The sequence below is a fragment of the Barbatula barbatula genome (genome assembly GCF_947034865.1).
Source record: "Barbatula barbatula genome assembly, chromosome: 6".
Lineage (NCBI taxonomy): Eukaryota > Metazoa > Chordata > Actinopteri > Cypriniformes > Nemacheilidae > Barbatula > Barbatula barbatula.
This window is the reverse complement of record NC_136765.1, coordinates 13,357,717-13,373,221: the sequence shown is the minus strand read 5'-3', so window position 1 is coordinate 13,373,221 and position 15,505 is coordinate 13,357,717. Positions and strand designations below refer to the sequence as shown.

The following is a 15,505-nucleotide window of genomic DNA, read 5'->3' as shown; positions in this document are numbered from 1 at the left end:
TGAATAAAACAACTGCCCATTGCATAAAAATGCAGAAAGAATTTTAAATATGCTAAATGTAAAAAATGTCATGAGATCAACTATGCAGCGCATATAAGCAAAGGGAGAGACAGTTGATAAGAGAGTGTGGGCTTGATGGGCTTGATCCTCGGCCCATCTGCCCGCTCCTTGCAGTCTGCTGCTCAGGCTGGACTGAAGTGAATGGCAGGAGGTCTGCTACTCTCACAGACGCTGCATGGAGCTAAACCCCTCACTCTCATGGCTCAGGAGCTGAGCCATTATACACAGCAGCCCAATGTTAAAAACTCCCAGCCCCACCTGCCATAAATTGAACTCTGATGAACAGGTGACTCATATGAAGATTTAACTAGAAACTCTTCATTGTCTGTGATGCTTCTACTATTTTGTCCTTTAAATACATTGATTTAGATCTTCTGAAAGTTACACACAACTTATATGTTATATCAAAAGAATATATCAAAAGTATAAAAAATAATCTGAAAAGCATTTTATTATTTTCCATTTACTTTCATTGCTGAACAAGTTATACATTGCGAAGTTCCTATAATTGTCATTTTTGTGTGCAGTTTAAATGACCTCATTCAAAGGCTAAATATCTTTATGATCATTTTAGAAAATATTTTAAAATCTCCATGCTGAAAGGACTGTTCTCTTAATATTTTGTCATCGTTTATTCACCCTCAAATTGTTCCAAATCTGTTTAAATGTCTTTGTTCTAATGGGCACAGAGAAAGATGTTTATAGGAATAACTGAAACTAAACAATTCTTGCCACCATTGTAGGAAGCCATGGTAGGAAATATTAAAATGGTTGTCAAAAGTGCCCCGGAACTGTTTGCTTTCCTACATTCTTCCAAATATCTTCTTTTGTGTTCAACCGAGCAAAGAGATTCATAAAGGAGTTTTTCATACTATGGTAGTCAATGGATGGCCAAGAACTGTTTGGTTACAAGCATTCTTCCAAATATCTTTCTCTGTGTTCATCAGAACAAAGATATCCATACAGATTTGGAACAACACGAGGGTGAGGAAATTATGACAGGACTTTAATTTTTTTTCATCACTGTTCCTTTAAAGAAGGAGAACATTTTTACATAAAAGCACTTTTAAGAATTCTGACCTGACAATAGGAGACTATCAAATTGTGTTACAGAGGCATTGACACAAATGAACATTCTCTCTATTGTATCTTCCTCTACTGTGTTGAGTTCAAATGCACACAGTCACAATATTGTGGTTCAAAGAGTTTTTGTAAATAGGAAAGAATATACTGGTCCAGTTTTATTAATCGCTCAGAATAAAAAACCACTGATAGATGATTACCACACATAAACATATTTTCTAATATAAGTATTCCATAATTCCTTAAAATGTTTTCCCTCATTGCATGATATTGTTTACAGATTTACAAAACAAGTTCTACACTGTGATGTAATCAAACTGAGTCTATTGAGTTATAGGTTCGGGCCACCTGCACTGACCACCTGGCTGCTTTGTTTAGGGATTTCATTGTTGTGGGCTGTGGGTGTACAATTCATGTTCTCTTTTTTTGGACAATGAACTCTCTCGCTCGCTCACAAATGACACATTCGAAGAAAAAACGTGACCCGTCCATGCCAGGCCAGGTGGCATCTTATCTGACAGTGACACGGCACTGCAGACGGGCAGACTGCACAATTACTTTCCCCTGTGTGGTCCAATGTGGCCCGTCCTGCTGTCTAGTGTTTACAGCTGGGCCGAGAGAAAAACATCACATCTAATGATTAGCTTGGGTGCTATCGTATAGGCAGATCACATGGGTGGATAAAATGTATTATCTGTGTTTAAAAGATCAGAGACAAAATGCCAACCGGATGTCTGGAAAAGTCACATTATCCAAAGATTTGCGACTTGAAATGCATAAAAAGCAGATTTCTATTACTTTTGATTCATTTGTCAAGGAACCTCAAGACGAACACATTGCATTGTGTTTACAGTGGCATACAGGCAACACTGTACATTTTGTCAAATGCAGTATGTAATGGGAATATTGTATGTACATGCTGTGCACAGTACATACTGCAGTATGTTAGCATGCAATAAAGTGCGTCTTGTCTGACATGCAGTCGCAACATACAAACACACATACAAAGACACATGCTTGCGTACGCACATACGTACGGCCAGATGGGCTTCAATACTACGGCTTAGTTCAATGACAAAGAACCCTCAATCTGTCCATCTGTGAGACGTTCGAATTTCCAAATTACTTTTTGACACACCTACTAGCGGCCACAAGCTAATCTGGACATACATATTTCTTAATGACTATAAAACGGTAGTTTGCCTCATTTTGCTTTAAAAAAATCGATGGAGAGCATGAAAATTACATGTTTCCATATGGTTCACAAACCTTTGAAAATGGCTTTTTTACACTGTACATTTTTTAGGTTTAACTTAAAGAAGTTAAGTTACCTGGTTGCCTTATTTCATTTTGAGTTCATTTTGAGAAAATACATTACAATCATGTATTAAAGGTTCAATGTATAAGATTTAGTGGCATCAAGAGGTGAGGTTGCGAATTGCAACCAACGGCTCACTACACTCCCCCTTTTCAAAGCACTGTGGTGGCTGACACAGTGACTAAGATGTTGTAGCGTTTCTGTCAATAGATTCTCTAAAACATTACACATTTAAAATGCATTAAAGTTACAGTCTACCGGCAGGTAAAAAGACTTCTTTTCCCGCACAAACTCTTTTCTAATTTGGCACTTGTGTGTCAATTTTGGACCCCGCTTCCTTCAAACACGATAGATCCCCAGACTTGTTTATCTGCGGCTCCTCACACACATTCGAATAATGAATGTTTGACTTAGAAGACGTGTCACGCCTCCAGCCCTACAGCCGCATCCTAACATGTGATATGTCACCGCGAACAGTTTATTTATTGAGCGTGCCGCGGTCCGGGCCAGCCGGGGAGCAGAGAGAAACAGATAGACAGATTGACAGCTAGGAGATAGACTGGCTACCTATTTATAGCCCCGGCCATCTGCAAAAGCTCCCTCTTGTCTTTGGTCATCCTGTTCACAAAGGCTGGGAGGCAGATTCCAGCAGCAGCCGCTCCATTCACTATTCATTCCAGGACCCGGCAGCTCCATATGGATCCGGCCCACTGCTGGGCCCGGGCAGGCTCTGTTTTTTCCCCGGGATTGACATGGTAATGGAGCTGTGGAAGAAGGAGCTGTTCTGAGATCTGGCGGAGGCAGCGGCCCCCTACCCTTCTGCTAATGGCCAGCGCCTTCTCGTGCAGCTCCCAGGTCAGCTCTTTCAACCCTTCCGGCCACCCAGCCGATCTGGGAGCACTATGGGCATCTGTGAAAGGCTAATGACAGGCTTTTATGTTTGGCCTGCTTTATTATAGCCCACTAACCCTGTCTGTCCATCCAAGCAGTGTGCTTCACAGTGCATCCGGGCATCTGGAGCATCCTTACATGAATAATCTCATATGCCCATTGAATGGTGAATGTGCCTCGGCGATTCAGATCAGATAGATATGGAAAATTCTTCACAATTTGGTTCAATCTCCTCTCGCACATTTTCTCCTGATCCAGATTTACTGTGAATGGTGTGTTTGTTGATTGTGAATATTGGCCCTTTCAACATAGTGGGTCAGATATGTCAAAAGTCAACTTTAAATACATCAACAAATAAATTTAACAGAAAATAATGCAACTGCTTTGGTCTTTGACAGGGATCTGAGAGTATGACTATCCTCTTAGTATGTCAGTCACAGACCTGGAGTGGCATGGAACAGCACATGTGTCACAGCTTACATCCCTTTCTCTTTCTCAGATCCCCTTTCACACTCGCAGGTCAGTGTCACAGAGCAGCATGGATCAAGTCACCAGACGCGAGGTCCTCGGGAAAGCCGGTGCGCATGGGGCCCGGTGCGGGACACAGACACTGCCAAGACATTCTCTGTCAGCTTTGCATTGTGTCCTGATCCGGTCCCACAGCTACCACTGGACATGAACAGCTATTAAAGCGGCCCTTGAAATTCCGTAGAGGCTCATTAGCATAACATGAATAATTCATGGCGACATTGGATGGGTGTGTGGGGGTGGGGAAGGTGTTGTTGCAATGATGAAGAACACTACCTCCATCAGTGTGCGCACGACCCAGCCTATTCCCAAGAGTCTAAAGCACACTGCAGAAGAATCAATACACCATGACATTACCCCGCATTGAACGCTCCTGACCCCATATGTTTTGTCTCGCAAGCGTGGCAGGGATGGGCTGAGGCAGAGAAATTTAATTTGTCGCAGTAAGTTGAGTTAATCGATATGATTTAAAGGCCGGATCGAATCAGGCACTACTGAACTGTCCATGGCACTTTGGTGCAAGATTGTGAGCAAGATATTAGTGCTATCTTGTTTAGCAACCTAATTACCTCCAATTAATACGTCTGGATTGTTAGAATTGTTAAAGGGGTACTTCACCCCCAAAATGAATATCCTTTCATTATGTATGTAATCACAAACATGTGACTTTCTATCTTCTGCAGAACACAAAAGAAGATATTTTAAAGAAAGTTGGCTACCAAACAACATAGCCCCCATTGACTTCCATTGTATGGACACAAAACCCCTGAGACATTTCTCAAAAGATCTTGTTTTTGCATTAAACTGATGAGGTAGTCATAATCAAGTTTTGAACATAAAGGTAAATAAATGGTGCAAGAGTATATGTTTTTGGGGTGAGCTTTACCTTAAAAGGAACAGTTCACCTTCAAAATGAAAATCCTGTCATCGTTTACTCTCCCTTTTGTCATTGTGATTTTCTTTCTTCTGTGCAAAACAAAATATATTTTGAGAAATGTTGGTGACCAAAAACCGTTGGTTCCCATTGACTTGGATTTGTATGGACACAAAACCAATGCAAGTCAATGGGAACCAACGGGTTTCTGTTGCGAACATTTTTCCAAATATCTTCTTTGGTGTTCTGTGGAATAAAGCCATACAGCTTTAAAATGACAAGAGGGCGTGTGAATAATGACAACATTTTAATTTTGAAGGTGAACCATTTACTTAACAGGATGCAAAAAGCTCTTATACTATAAGCACAGCTGGCACTGCTTGGCATTGGGAACGTCAAACCATGCATTCAAATCCCTTGAAAGACACAAATGATAAAATATATGTTTTGATAAACCATCCAGTCACTGTTGAATAAAACCATGTTGCAATGGAAAACAAGGAAGCCAATCATACAAACAGATGTGACGGATCTCTTAAAAAGTGAAGCTCTAGTTTACACCAAAGAATTGTTGCTTTTTCAGAATACTTAAAAATACAACCATACCTGTTGAACATAATCCCCTACCCTTATGACATGCTGGCACACAGCCATGATATCTTTCTTCAGCCTGGATGCACGCGGAGCCATGCCATTCTCCTACTGCTACCACAACACCACAGAGAGCGCTGAACCGCATGAGCCTTTATTAAGAACCCACACCGTGCCATCTGATCGAGACAAGTGATATTGATAGAATAATATTCTCAAACCTATGGTTTGAAAAAAGATACTGCTTATGTCGAGATGACCATCAAGCAAATGAAAAATAAACCTTTGAGTGTTTTTAGACCAGAGGTCTTCTCAGACAATGTCAATGCATTATGATATTATAGTGGCTCACTAAAAGCTTGGTGATTTGTCGTAACACTGATAATTAACACTGTTTGCTGAACAAAACACAGCCCTTTAATGTCCTTGTTTGAAACCCTGTACTTCAATTCCATTATCATGTTATTCCAATCAGTCACAATAATCATCAAACTATTAAGCTGTGAGCTGCACCCAAACAACAGTGTATTTTCTATCACAATTATTGGTTTCAATGGGCAATTGTCATATCATAAAATATACAGCACTGATGAGTGCCTTTGATTTAAAATGCCTCATAAACGTGTCTTTACGTTTTGTGGTAAAAATAAACTGTAGAGGGTTTTTGCACAGACATTTACATGCATCTTCACCTTAAGGTATGTGACAAATATGCAAAGCTTATCCTGTCACATTGAAGGCAACACAAATGCATAGCGTTTGATTAAAACTGACATAAACATGCCTTTTTTCATTCAAATCCAGAGGGCAAAGGCGTACACACAAAACCCCAGACCCCTCACTTGTCTAAAATGCTCTCCAGCTATTTAATAATAGCGAGAGAAACGAATTCCCCGTAGACTCTCTCTTCCCTGTGCGCTATATAAAGCGATGAGATTGAGCAAGAATCCGATGACTGAGAGCAGAAGCCGGTACGGAAGTGGCTCAGAAGAAAAACTCACACCGCTCACAATCCAGCATGAATGGAAAGAGAAAGAAAATAAAACCAAAGCAGTTTGAGTGGCACAAGCTACCACAAAAACCAAAAAGTGCATGTCCGAACGGTTATCAGATTAGTCTCAGGCAGTTTCAGATCTCCCAAATACTCTCGATTCCCTAGTGACACTAAAACCATTTGGACTGAGAAAGGAGTTTTTCAGGATTTCTCTTCCTCAATAGCTCATACTCCTTCTCTTTACTGGTTTCTCTACTGCTTGCAGATCTTACACTGTATTTCTGTTCTGTTCTCTACACTGTTTTACACAAAGCGAGATCTACTTCTAAACTGACTGCATTTTGTGATTTCTGTGGTTCTTTATCATGTTTGATGTAACAATTATGGTTATAATCCCTATGAGACGTATGATCAACTTGTCAGACTTTACATTGCACAATATGACAGCCATACATTTGGTACCACTGTCGTATAAAGCTTACTTAGTATATTAATTGTAAATGTAAAAAACAACCTACATTCTTTTTATTCATTTGTTTAGGTTGTAACAATAGAAAAACCGTCATTAAATAACATTTATTATAAGTTAACTATCAATAATAAAATATGTCAAAGCAATGATTCGTGAAATAACAATGCAAGGATAGCTTTAAAAGCACGGCATAAAATATGAACTCTTATTTAAATTGATTCAGTTTCAAGTATGCAATATAACCTACAAGGTATTAACACTTGTGACAACCTGCCCCAGTCAGACATTTAGGATATAGTGAACCAAAAGCTTGCTTCTGTATCTATCAAAAGGATGAATACTAGATGGACACTACATTTCGTTATACTGTACTTGTATATGTGTAATGACAAATAAAGTTGAATCTAATCTAATCTAAAATGTAGGATCTCAGTTGTAACGCAAGTACAAACATTATTTTAATTTAGAAATCGAATTCTAGTCTGTTCATGTATTTGTTTCAAATCAACATAGAAAAATGCTGCTAAAGAAAATAAGATTTGAAATGACAAACCTTAAGTTACTCAAGTAACATTTGTGACAACCTCCCCCTTTCACAACTAGCCCAAACGTATGTGTTTACCACCATTTGTATTTTTATTAAAGACCTTCGCATCCAGGTTTTTGGTTGTGAACGCACGCAGCCCAACAGTATCACGCCACCAAAAAACATTCAAGGTTTCTGGATTGCAAAATCTCACGACCCTGTTTGGGGAGGCGAACAACAGCTTAAGGCAAACATTAACGCCACGCCCATGGGGTCGGTGTTGCTACAAGAGTCGCGCGCCACACTTCCATGCGTGTACTGCTGCACGCGACAGGCGCGTGGGAACCCGAAAACCTCTACAGAGAGCAGAACCAAAGCGGAGAGAGAGAGAGAGAGAGAGAGAGGGAGAGAGAGGGAGAGAGAGACGATGCGATTAGATGCCTGCGGAAAGGGAGTCAAATTTGCTTTAAATTGAACATTCTGTCTGAATTTAGTAGCTATTTGGACTAAACGAATCATGTTACTCTCACAGGTTTTGTTAAATTGGTTTATACAGCACGTTTTCCGAATATAAGCTTAGCGTGTCGTCTTCTTTGTTCAGAATATAAAGTCGTACGCAGTGAACGTTGTCCAAATAAGTTTGACTTTGTTATCTTGCGGGCGATCTGTTATTCTTCTCAGTTTCATATTTTTCCACTCGGTCTTGCAGGCTACATCTCTATTTGTATTCTAGTTTTGAGTGCTTTTCATCGAAGATCGCAGACGGCAGCAAGTGTGTGGGTAAACTGCGACTGTTTGGGAGCTGATGTTGTTTGTTGAGTTGAAGACGGGAGGAATTGTGCAGCTGCAGTGAGCTGGAACAGCAGAGGAGGCGGTACAGACATCCCGACTCCATCCCGTGGAGAACTCATCAACTTTCTGCCAACTTTAGATCGTTTTCTTGTCATTATCCGTGTTAGCATTGTAGACGTTTTTCTAAAATGCTGCATGTAAGATATAGCGTGTTGTTAAAGAGGCATTTAAGTGTGTTTCACAGACGCATATTGTGCGAACTTTCAACGATGACTTTCATTGTTATATATAGAGAATATTCAATCCGTTTCTATAAACACGACTTTTTATAAGAATGCGCGTTTAGACGGGGTAACTATAGGTTACTCCGTTCGCTCCAAAGTCTAAATAGTTTCGAAATCCCAAAAGCACGAGTTCTCAAAGTCAGACGTAACCAAAGAAATGCAAATCGATGCTGGTGTGCGGGCCTCGGAGCGCAGGAGACCCGAGGTGACGGACTGAACTCCCATTGATCAGCTGAGAACCGGCGCTAACTAACTGCCCCGTCTCCATAGCAGCCGCCCGGACGGCGCCGCGAGGACTGGCTGCAGGGCCGCTGTGAATGGGTGACGTCACGGGGCCGGCGCCAGAGAGTCTGCGAGAGCGTGAGCTCGCGGCGCTGCTCTGTAGTGCTGCTTTGCTTGGTGCCAATTCATCACCTGTCAGGGATCAGTCAGGGTGTCACGCGAAATGTACACAGCTGTGAGAACAAAAAGGGACGAGGGAGGAAATAGAAAAGCCAGTTGCGGCAGATGCGGACGAGAGCACAATAGTCTTACGGTTTTAAAATGCACAATGTCCAATGCAGTCCTCGCGGAATGCAGTGCCGTGTTATTTTTTACGTAAGAACAATCATTTATAATCGCAACACGATATAATTCTTTGTATCGATCTAGTTTACAGGGACTTTATGTTCCAGGGAGTGATAATGAGATGTGCATTCCGACACATCAACACGATTGCATTCCGACGCATCTCTGCAAACATCTGTTTTGTCGGATATGCACAAGCAACCAGGAAATGTCTCTATTGTTGCTTAGCATGTGTAAAAAATGATTTTCCCTATTCTATTTCTTGCCATCACTCTCACCCTAGACTGCCAAAACGGAGATATGGAAATGTAATCCCCAAAGCTCAGTCAGGATAAAAACATTTTTAGTTTCCCGAAGAATGCATTTTCACTTCAATATCAAGTAGCTAAGAAACGTAGGGTGCCCAGTCCATTTCTCACAATCTAAATGCCACTCGCATTCCATTCTTGTTGCACTTGAAAGCAGGAGGTGTTGACTGAGTGGATCTCCTCTCTCGTTAAGTCCGACCAACTGTCATCACCATCACATCTTAAACGACCCTCATCAGAGGCCTGCCAACTGCTCCCCTAATCTCCGGCATTCACGATGATCTTAAACGAGCATAAACATTAAGACCACACCACCGACCCTTCTGTGATATAGCCTATTGCATAAGCCCTCGCATGACAAATTAAAAGATGCGGGTCCAGAAAAAAACCTGCATATATAGAGAACTGTCAATCAATACCCTAGACTGCTTGTAAATTGTTTGTGATCTGGTGTGTTTCTGCATTGATTCATTAAAATGCAGGCAAGTTCTTTTTCATTTGACCACATTTAAATAACGTGGCTGAACGTGTTCAACGTAACGTGTAACTTAAGGCCGTTCAAGCTTGTTATGATACATACACGCAAGTCACTAATTCTGTTGATCAGAAACAGGTACACTGATTTGAGAAATGATCCGTGGAAGCTGAAGGCAGTCAGCGCCACCCTAAACACGCGTTTTCATTGGTTCACAACGCGGAAGAGATGGGCGGGTCTTCGTGGCTCGGCCCCTCGGCCAATGGCGTAGCGCGGACGCGATGAATGACACGGCCTCGCGCACCAATCGGCGAAACGTAAACCAGCGCGTGAACAACCCACCCAGCTGGGTATATATACAGCGATGACAGCTCGCTAATCCACTGCGTTTGCTTCAACGGCACAGCGAAAACAGGAAACCTCGAGCGCAAAAGCGATTCTCGCAACGAAACAACCGAGCGTCTTTCATTGAGGTGTCGACATGAAGGCAATAAGTCCAGTGAGGTCTTTCCGGAAAAATAACGTGAATATGACGGAGCACAGTCTGGGAATCACACGGAGCAAGACCCCCGTGGACGACCCCCTCAGCCTGCTGTACAACATGAACGACTGCTACTCCAAACTGAAGGAACTGGTGCCTAGTATCCCGCAGAACAAAAACGTGAGCAAAATGGAAATCCTGCAACATGTCATCGATTACATCCTGGACCTGCAGATCGCGCTCGACTCGAATTCGGCGATCACCAGTCTCCATCTCCCGCGTGCGGGGCAGGGGACATCCAGAACACCCCTGACAACGCTGAACACAGACATCAGCATCCTCTCGTTACAGGTAAATCGATGATCGTACGTCGGGAAACGTGCAACCGAAGGCGAATACGCGGTATAGAACAACGCAACGCTTGCTTGTCTCCGCGACTGTGTTTTTAACTGTGTCGGTGATGTTATTTTAACGGAGGCCTGTGCACTTTATAGCGCGTGTTTCAATTTGGTCGCATAAATCATTTGAGATGTTTTCTTTTCTTTAGACACCGGAGCTTCAGTCAGACTTTGTCACAGAGGACAGCAGGACACTTTACCGTTAAATCATCAGGTAAATGCTCTTTAACATTTTCACTTCGACATGTATGACATACTTTTATAAAGATGTAAATACTCGTGCATTTTAGTTGTTAAACTGTCTAAATGAAATCGACTACGGTCGTTGTGTCACGTAGCCTACTCCGTGTTAGCAGAGGCGATAAATCCGCCCATTGAGCGCAAGCAAAAGTTGTGCTCGTGTACATCTGGAGCACAGGGTTTTGCTCAGTCTCTGAGTGTTTGGTTAAATGTTCAAACTGCGGCTTCCTCTCTGGCGCCAGGCTGTCCGGATCTCTGCCCTGTTTGCATTCTCTAAATGCGCCTCTTTCTCAATCTTTTGCAGGTGTTTGGTTAAGACACACAAGAACACACAGGACCCGGGAACTGACTTTTCCTCCGATTTCTGTTCTCGGTCTGGACTTTTTTTCTTTCCTGTAATTGAATCAAGAGACTCTTTTGCTTCTAAAAGGACAATCCATTTGATGTGTTATAAGTGTGGACGTTGATTTATTTATCTTCTTAAAATGCTTATTTGGTCCGTTCTTCGAAAGGAAGAAGCACTATATTCCCCGAAGATACGAGGGGAAACAAATGAAAATGACCACAAGGAACCTTTTCTCTACAGTGAGAAGAAGTCTTACTTTTTTCTTTGTTGTGAAGACTGTGTGAATGGGAGAAGACGTGGTTGGTTACTGTACAAAGTTTAAGTCTGTTTCTTTTTTTGTCAATTCTTTTGGCACATGAAGGACTGGACACTGAAAACTCCGTCGAAGAGTTTGATCTTGTATAGTTGCAGAAATTGGACTGTCAGTATCTGCAAAGTGTTATAATGTATGCTGAGACTTTTTATAAAAGTAATATTGTAAATCGTACCTTTTTTCATACAAAATAAATCAAATGCTTTATTTGACAACAGTTTGTTATAGTTTTGTGTAAAATGTTGAGCAGAAATATCGTTGCAAAAAACATATTCCGAGCTGTACTGTATATGTTGATTGTTTTTGGTATCATTGACTTTTAATATGTCATTGACTCGTTACCCATCGGACATATGTCCATTATGGACAAGAACCTGAATGAATCTTTAACGTCGCCATATGGCTGTTGAAATTTTAATTCTGGTCTAATGGGAAACACGCTCCTAATGTAACTGTCATATGGCCTGGTAGTTGTTTGATTTGCCACCCTTTTCTTTACCAACTTTCACTCCTTAAATGGCTAAATAATGTCTTAAAGCAGGATGTACATAATTGTAGCAGACTGCGTTCCCACTTTCTCATGCGTTTAATCACAACGTGTGAATGAATTGTAAGTTCATAAGAAATCAAAGCTTAATCTTTTTGATATTTTGCAATTGTGTAACACTGACTTCAGGTCCGTATTGTGGGGGAGCAAACCCGAGACCCTGATTATTGACATCATATGTACGTATTACTTTTAAAAGCGTTTATGCAACGGAGTCTGCAAATGATTTATTACTACAGTAAGGTTCCTTGACTAAAACGACGTAACTTTAACTTGTTTATTCTCAAGAAAGCTAGATCGACTTGCTGTAACAACGCACTTATTTTTGCTTTGTGTATGTCATTCAGGATAAGTGATTTATCAAAACACGAAAACAAAAACACGTAGCATGTTGATAACAATGGCAGTTGTTTTTATTAATGTATTCAAATTAAAGCAACTTTTTTCTTCAGTAAATACGACCTAAAGTCCTTTATTACAGTTCTTGCTATGAAGAGTGCGCCACCTGCTGGCATCTGTAGCTCATCCCAGAAAAGACAACGTGCACAACAGATTCACACCTTTCGTTTTTCCAGGGAAATATCAAAACCTTGATATCAGTTTACGATTATTGCAAGCGCTTTCAATCACCATGATGTTGAAAACGTGCTCACTCACCTCCACGGTTCCTTTGTCAACCAGTGAAGTATTTGTGACAACACTTTCATTAACATGCCAACATAATCAAATTTAGCAGAAAATTGTGTTTGTAATCTCATTTCAAATGGAATTCTTTCGAAATGATCATACGTCAGCGCTTTTAATTGGTTGAAAATGTTTAATGTGAGAAAACATGGCAACACTAAGCACACACACACACACACACACACACACACACACACATCTTGTCTAACAAAAGCCTATTCCATTTTTTCTTTCAATGTAACACTAATGTTCACAAATCGAGTAAATGATCAAACACTTCAAGTTGACAAACTATTAGAATACATGAATAATCGATGACTGTTTAATCACAAATAAATAACAGCGTTCACAATACCAATCACAGCAAAAAACATTATCTACGTGTGGTTAAATGTCCACTTTACTTACTGATTTTAATATCACGGATCAATCCAGACCACATGTTTAATGTTAGCGACAGAGCACGAAATAACAGCTTTTCCACTAAACGGCTTCACAACCTTCCTGTTTATTGCTTTTTTTAATACCGCTACAATGTGTTTATCACTCCCTATCCAGTACATTCAGGAACACTTAAGATGATTTGGAATCTACGTGCTAATTGTGAAAAGAATGAAAATCAAGTAATGAGAAGTACACGGTTTTGTTTAGTGCTTTCAGCTTCCGCATGATCACATACTGTATTCTTCGGTGGCTGTAGACTCTTAAAGGACACTTTCTCGTTCTTCAGCGGCATCAGCAGCAGGGCCGGTGGATGTGGCTCTCTTCAGGTGGATTCCACGAAGGTTCTGGTTGGTCAGCTGCGTGGTCTCGTTGCTGGAACCCGGAGTTATGATGATAGAAGGGGAGTCGGTGGTGCTGTGCGTCTCCGGCGGCAGCATGGACTGCTGGCTGCTGTTATTGATGTTATTGTTGTGTGCAGTATTACCAGGTGAGCAGTTAAAGTTGCTCACAGTTGAAGCAGGCCAGCTTTCCTCAGGGCTGCTGGCTAGCAGGCTGCTCTCAGATGGAGCGTCGGAGCAGATAGACATTCGGGCATCATCTTGCAGGTTACTCAGCCTGTGCGGTAGGAGTCGCTTCTTCACCGGGCTCTCCAGAACCAGCTCGATCAGATGTGCGTCCTCCTCTTTCTTCTCACTGGACTTCTTCTCCTGGGCCGCTTCGTTGTCTGCATCTTGTAGCGAGCGATCCGACGAGCTCCTGCTGGACTTCACTCCAGAATCAGATGACTTCTTGTCCAACATGATGTCAAAGCTTTTTCTTTTTGAAACGAAACCTAAATCTTGGTCTGCAGCCCAGGCTTCGTCTTTTAGGAGCGGAGTGGCGTCTGTTTCCTCATCCCCTGATTCCTCCTCTTCATCTCTGGGGACACTGTGGTAGGTCGGTCCATGACCTTTGGTTTTGCGTCTTTGGACTTTCGAGACAGATCCGATGTCTGACTTCTCATCTTCTTCTGTTATGGGATCTAGCAGGTTGTCAGGGGCAGAGGAAAAGTCCATCGCACTTTCTCCAGGTTTGGAGACCTTGTTCATAAAGGGTCTGCGCCCCTCCTGCTCTCTTTCCTTTGTGTTCTCATCAGAGCTGTAATGAGCTTGAGCGGGACTGTCTCGGCCAGCAGCGGAGATATCCAGATGGGCCATTTGGGAGATGTACTCCTGGTAGGCATTGTGATACTCTGCCTGCTGCTTGTCGGTGAGCCTACAGATGTCATTGGAAGATTCCTGAGAGTTCAAACTGGATATACTGGACGTCCTGTGACTGTTGACCTAAAAGAAAAGACGAGGTCAATGATATGGAGCGCTTTGCGAGACGTTAACGAAACTGGTACAGAAGCACTTCCTGTTTCAGCTTGTAACACTACACAAATGGTAGAACAAAATACAACTGACGGAACTAAATCATTTTACTTAAAATAAATATACGTGAAATGTGTGAAAACTGAAGGAGGACGCACTTCAAGACCAGTGTTGTTTGTCTTGCAAAATGGTCTAGATGACAAAATAAGGTGAGATTTATTGTTTAGTAGCAGGCACACAATGAGATATTTAAGAGACAGGTAACCCAAAAATAAAAATCTAGAAATAAATACATAACAATAAGGGCTGTCAAACGATCGCAGATGTACTTTTCTGGACCTTGACAAAAACTGACACCATGATGTCTACGAGGAGACGTGGAAATCTCTCGGATGTCACCTAAACATCTTCATTTGTGCTCCGAAGATGCCGGAAGTTCTCTAAACATGTTTAACGTCATGTGGGTGAGTAACAAATCACACAAAGTAGATTTTTGGGTGAACTTCCCCTTTAACACATACATGAATATATTTAAGAAAAATATCAAGATAAATAAACATTAAAATATAATTTAAGTTATTGGTAAATAAAATAACTACATGTAAATATTTCCTGAATATATGCATGTATGTGTATGTGTTTATAAATACAAAATGAATCTGCACAGTACACAGACATACATTATGGAAACACAAACTTTTATTCTGGATGTGATTAATCGTTTGACAGCCCTAATAAAAATAAAAAACCTACTCACTCAAGTACATTTTAATCCATTTTTATTGTAGAACATGCACATTTTAAAAGGAGTCCTTAGCAGAACGTCCAGACTGTTTTTTGCCATACAGCAAAAGTGGAGGGTGAGGATTAGCATTCAAGCTCAGAATATACAAAAAGTAGCATAAAGTACTTCATATGCCTTGTGCATTACGTTCTG

General features: G+C 41.2%; 2 protein-coding genes across 4 annotated transcripts in view; one reads left to right on the top strand and one right to left on the bottom strand.

Annotated features, from left to right (window-relative positions):
- Window positions 1–7,654: 7,654 nt before the first annotated feature.
- id2a (inhibitor of DNA binding 2a) lies at window positions 7,655–12,541 on the top strand. Its single transcript, XM_079459428.1, has 3 exons — window positions 7,655–10,595; window positions 10,792–10,856; window positions 11,187–12,541. Exons 1-2 carry the CDS (start codon window positions 10,245–10,247, stop codon window positions 10,846–10,848), a joined length of 408 nt encoding a protein of 135 aa, XP_079315554.1. The 5' UTR covers window positions 7,655–10,244; the 3' UTR covers window positions 10,849–10,856; window positions 11,187–12,541.
- Window positions 12,488–15,505, bottom strand: part of kidins220a (kinase D-interacting substrate 220a) — a gene marked incomplete at its 5' end in the record, with an annotated part of 49,759 nt that continues 46,741 nt past the window's right edge. For all 3 annotated transcript variants that reach the window (XM_079459425.1, XM_079459426.1, XM_079459424.1), the window contains one exon: window positions 12,488–14,538. In XM_079459425.1, coding sequence (XP_079315551.1) covers window positions 13,477–14,538 — 1,062 coding nt within the window. In that variant the 3' untranslated portion in view covers window positions 12,488–13,476. The remainder of the gene's footprint in view (window positions 14,539–15,505) is intronic.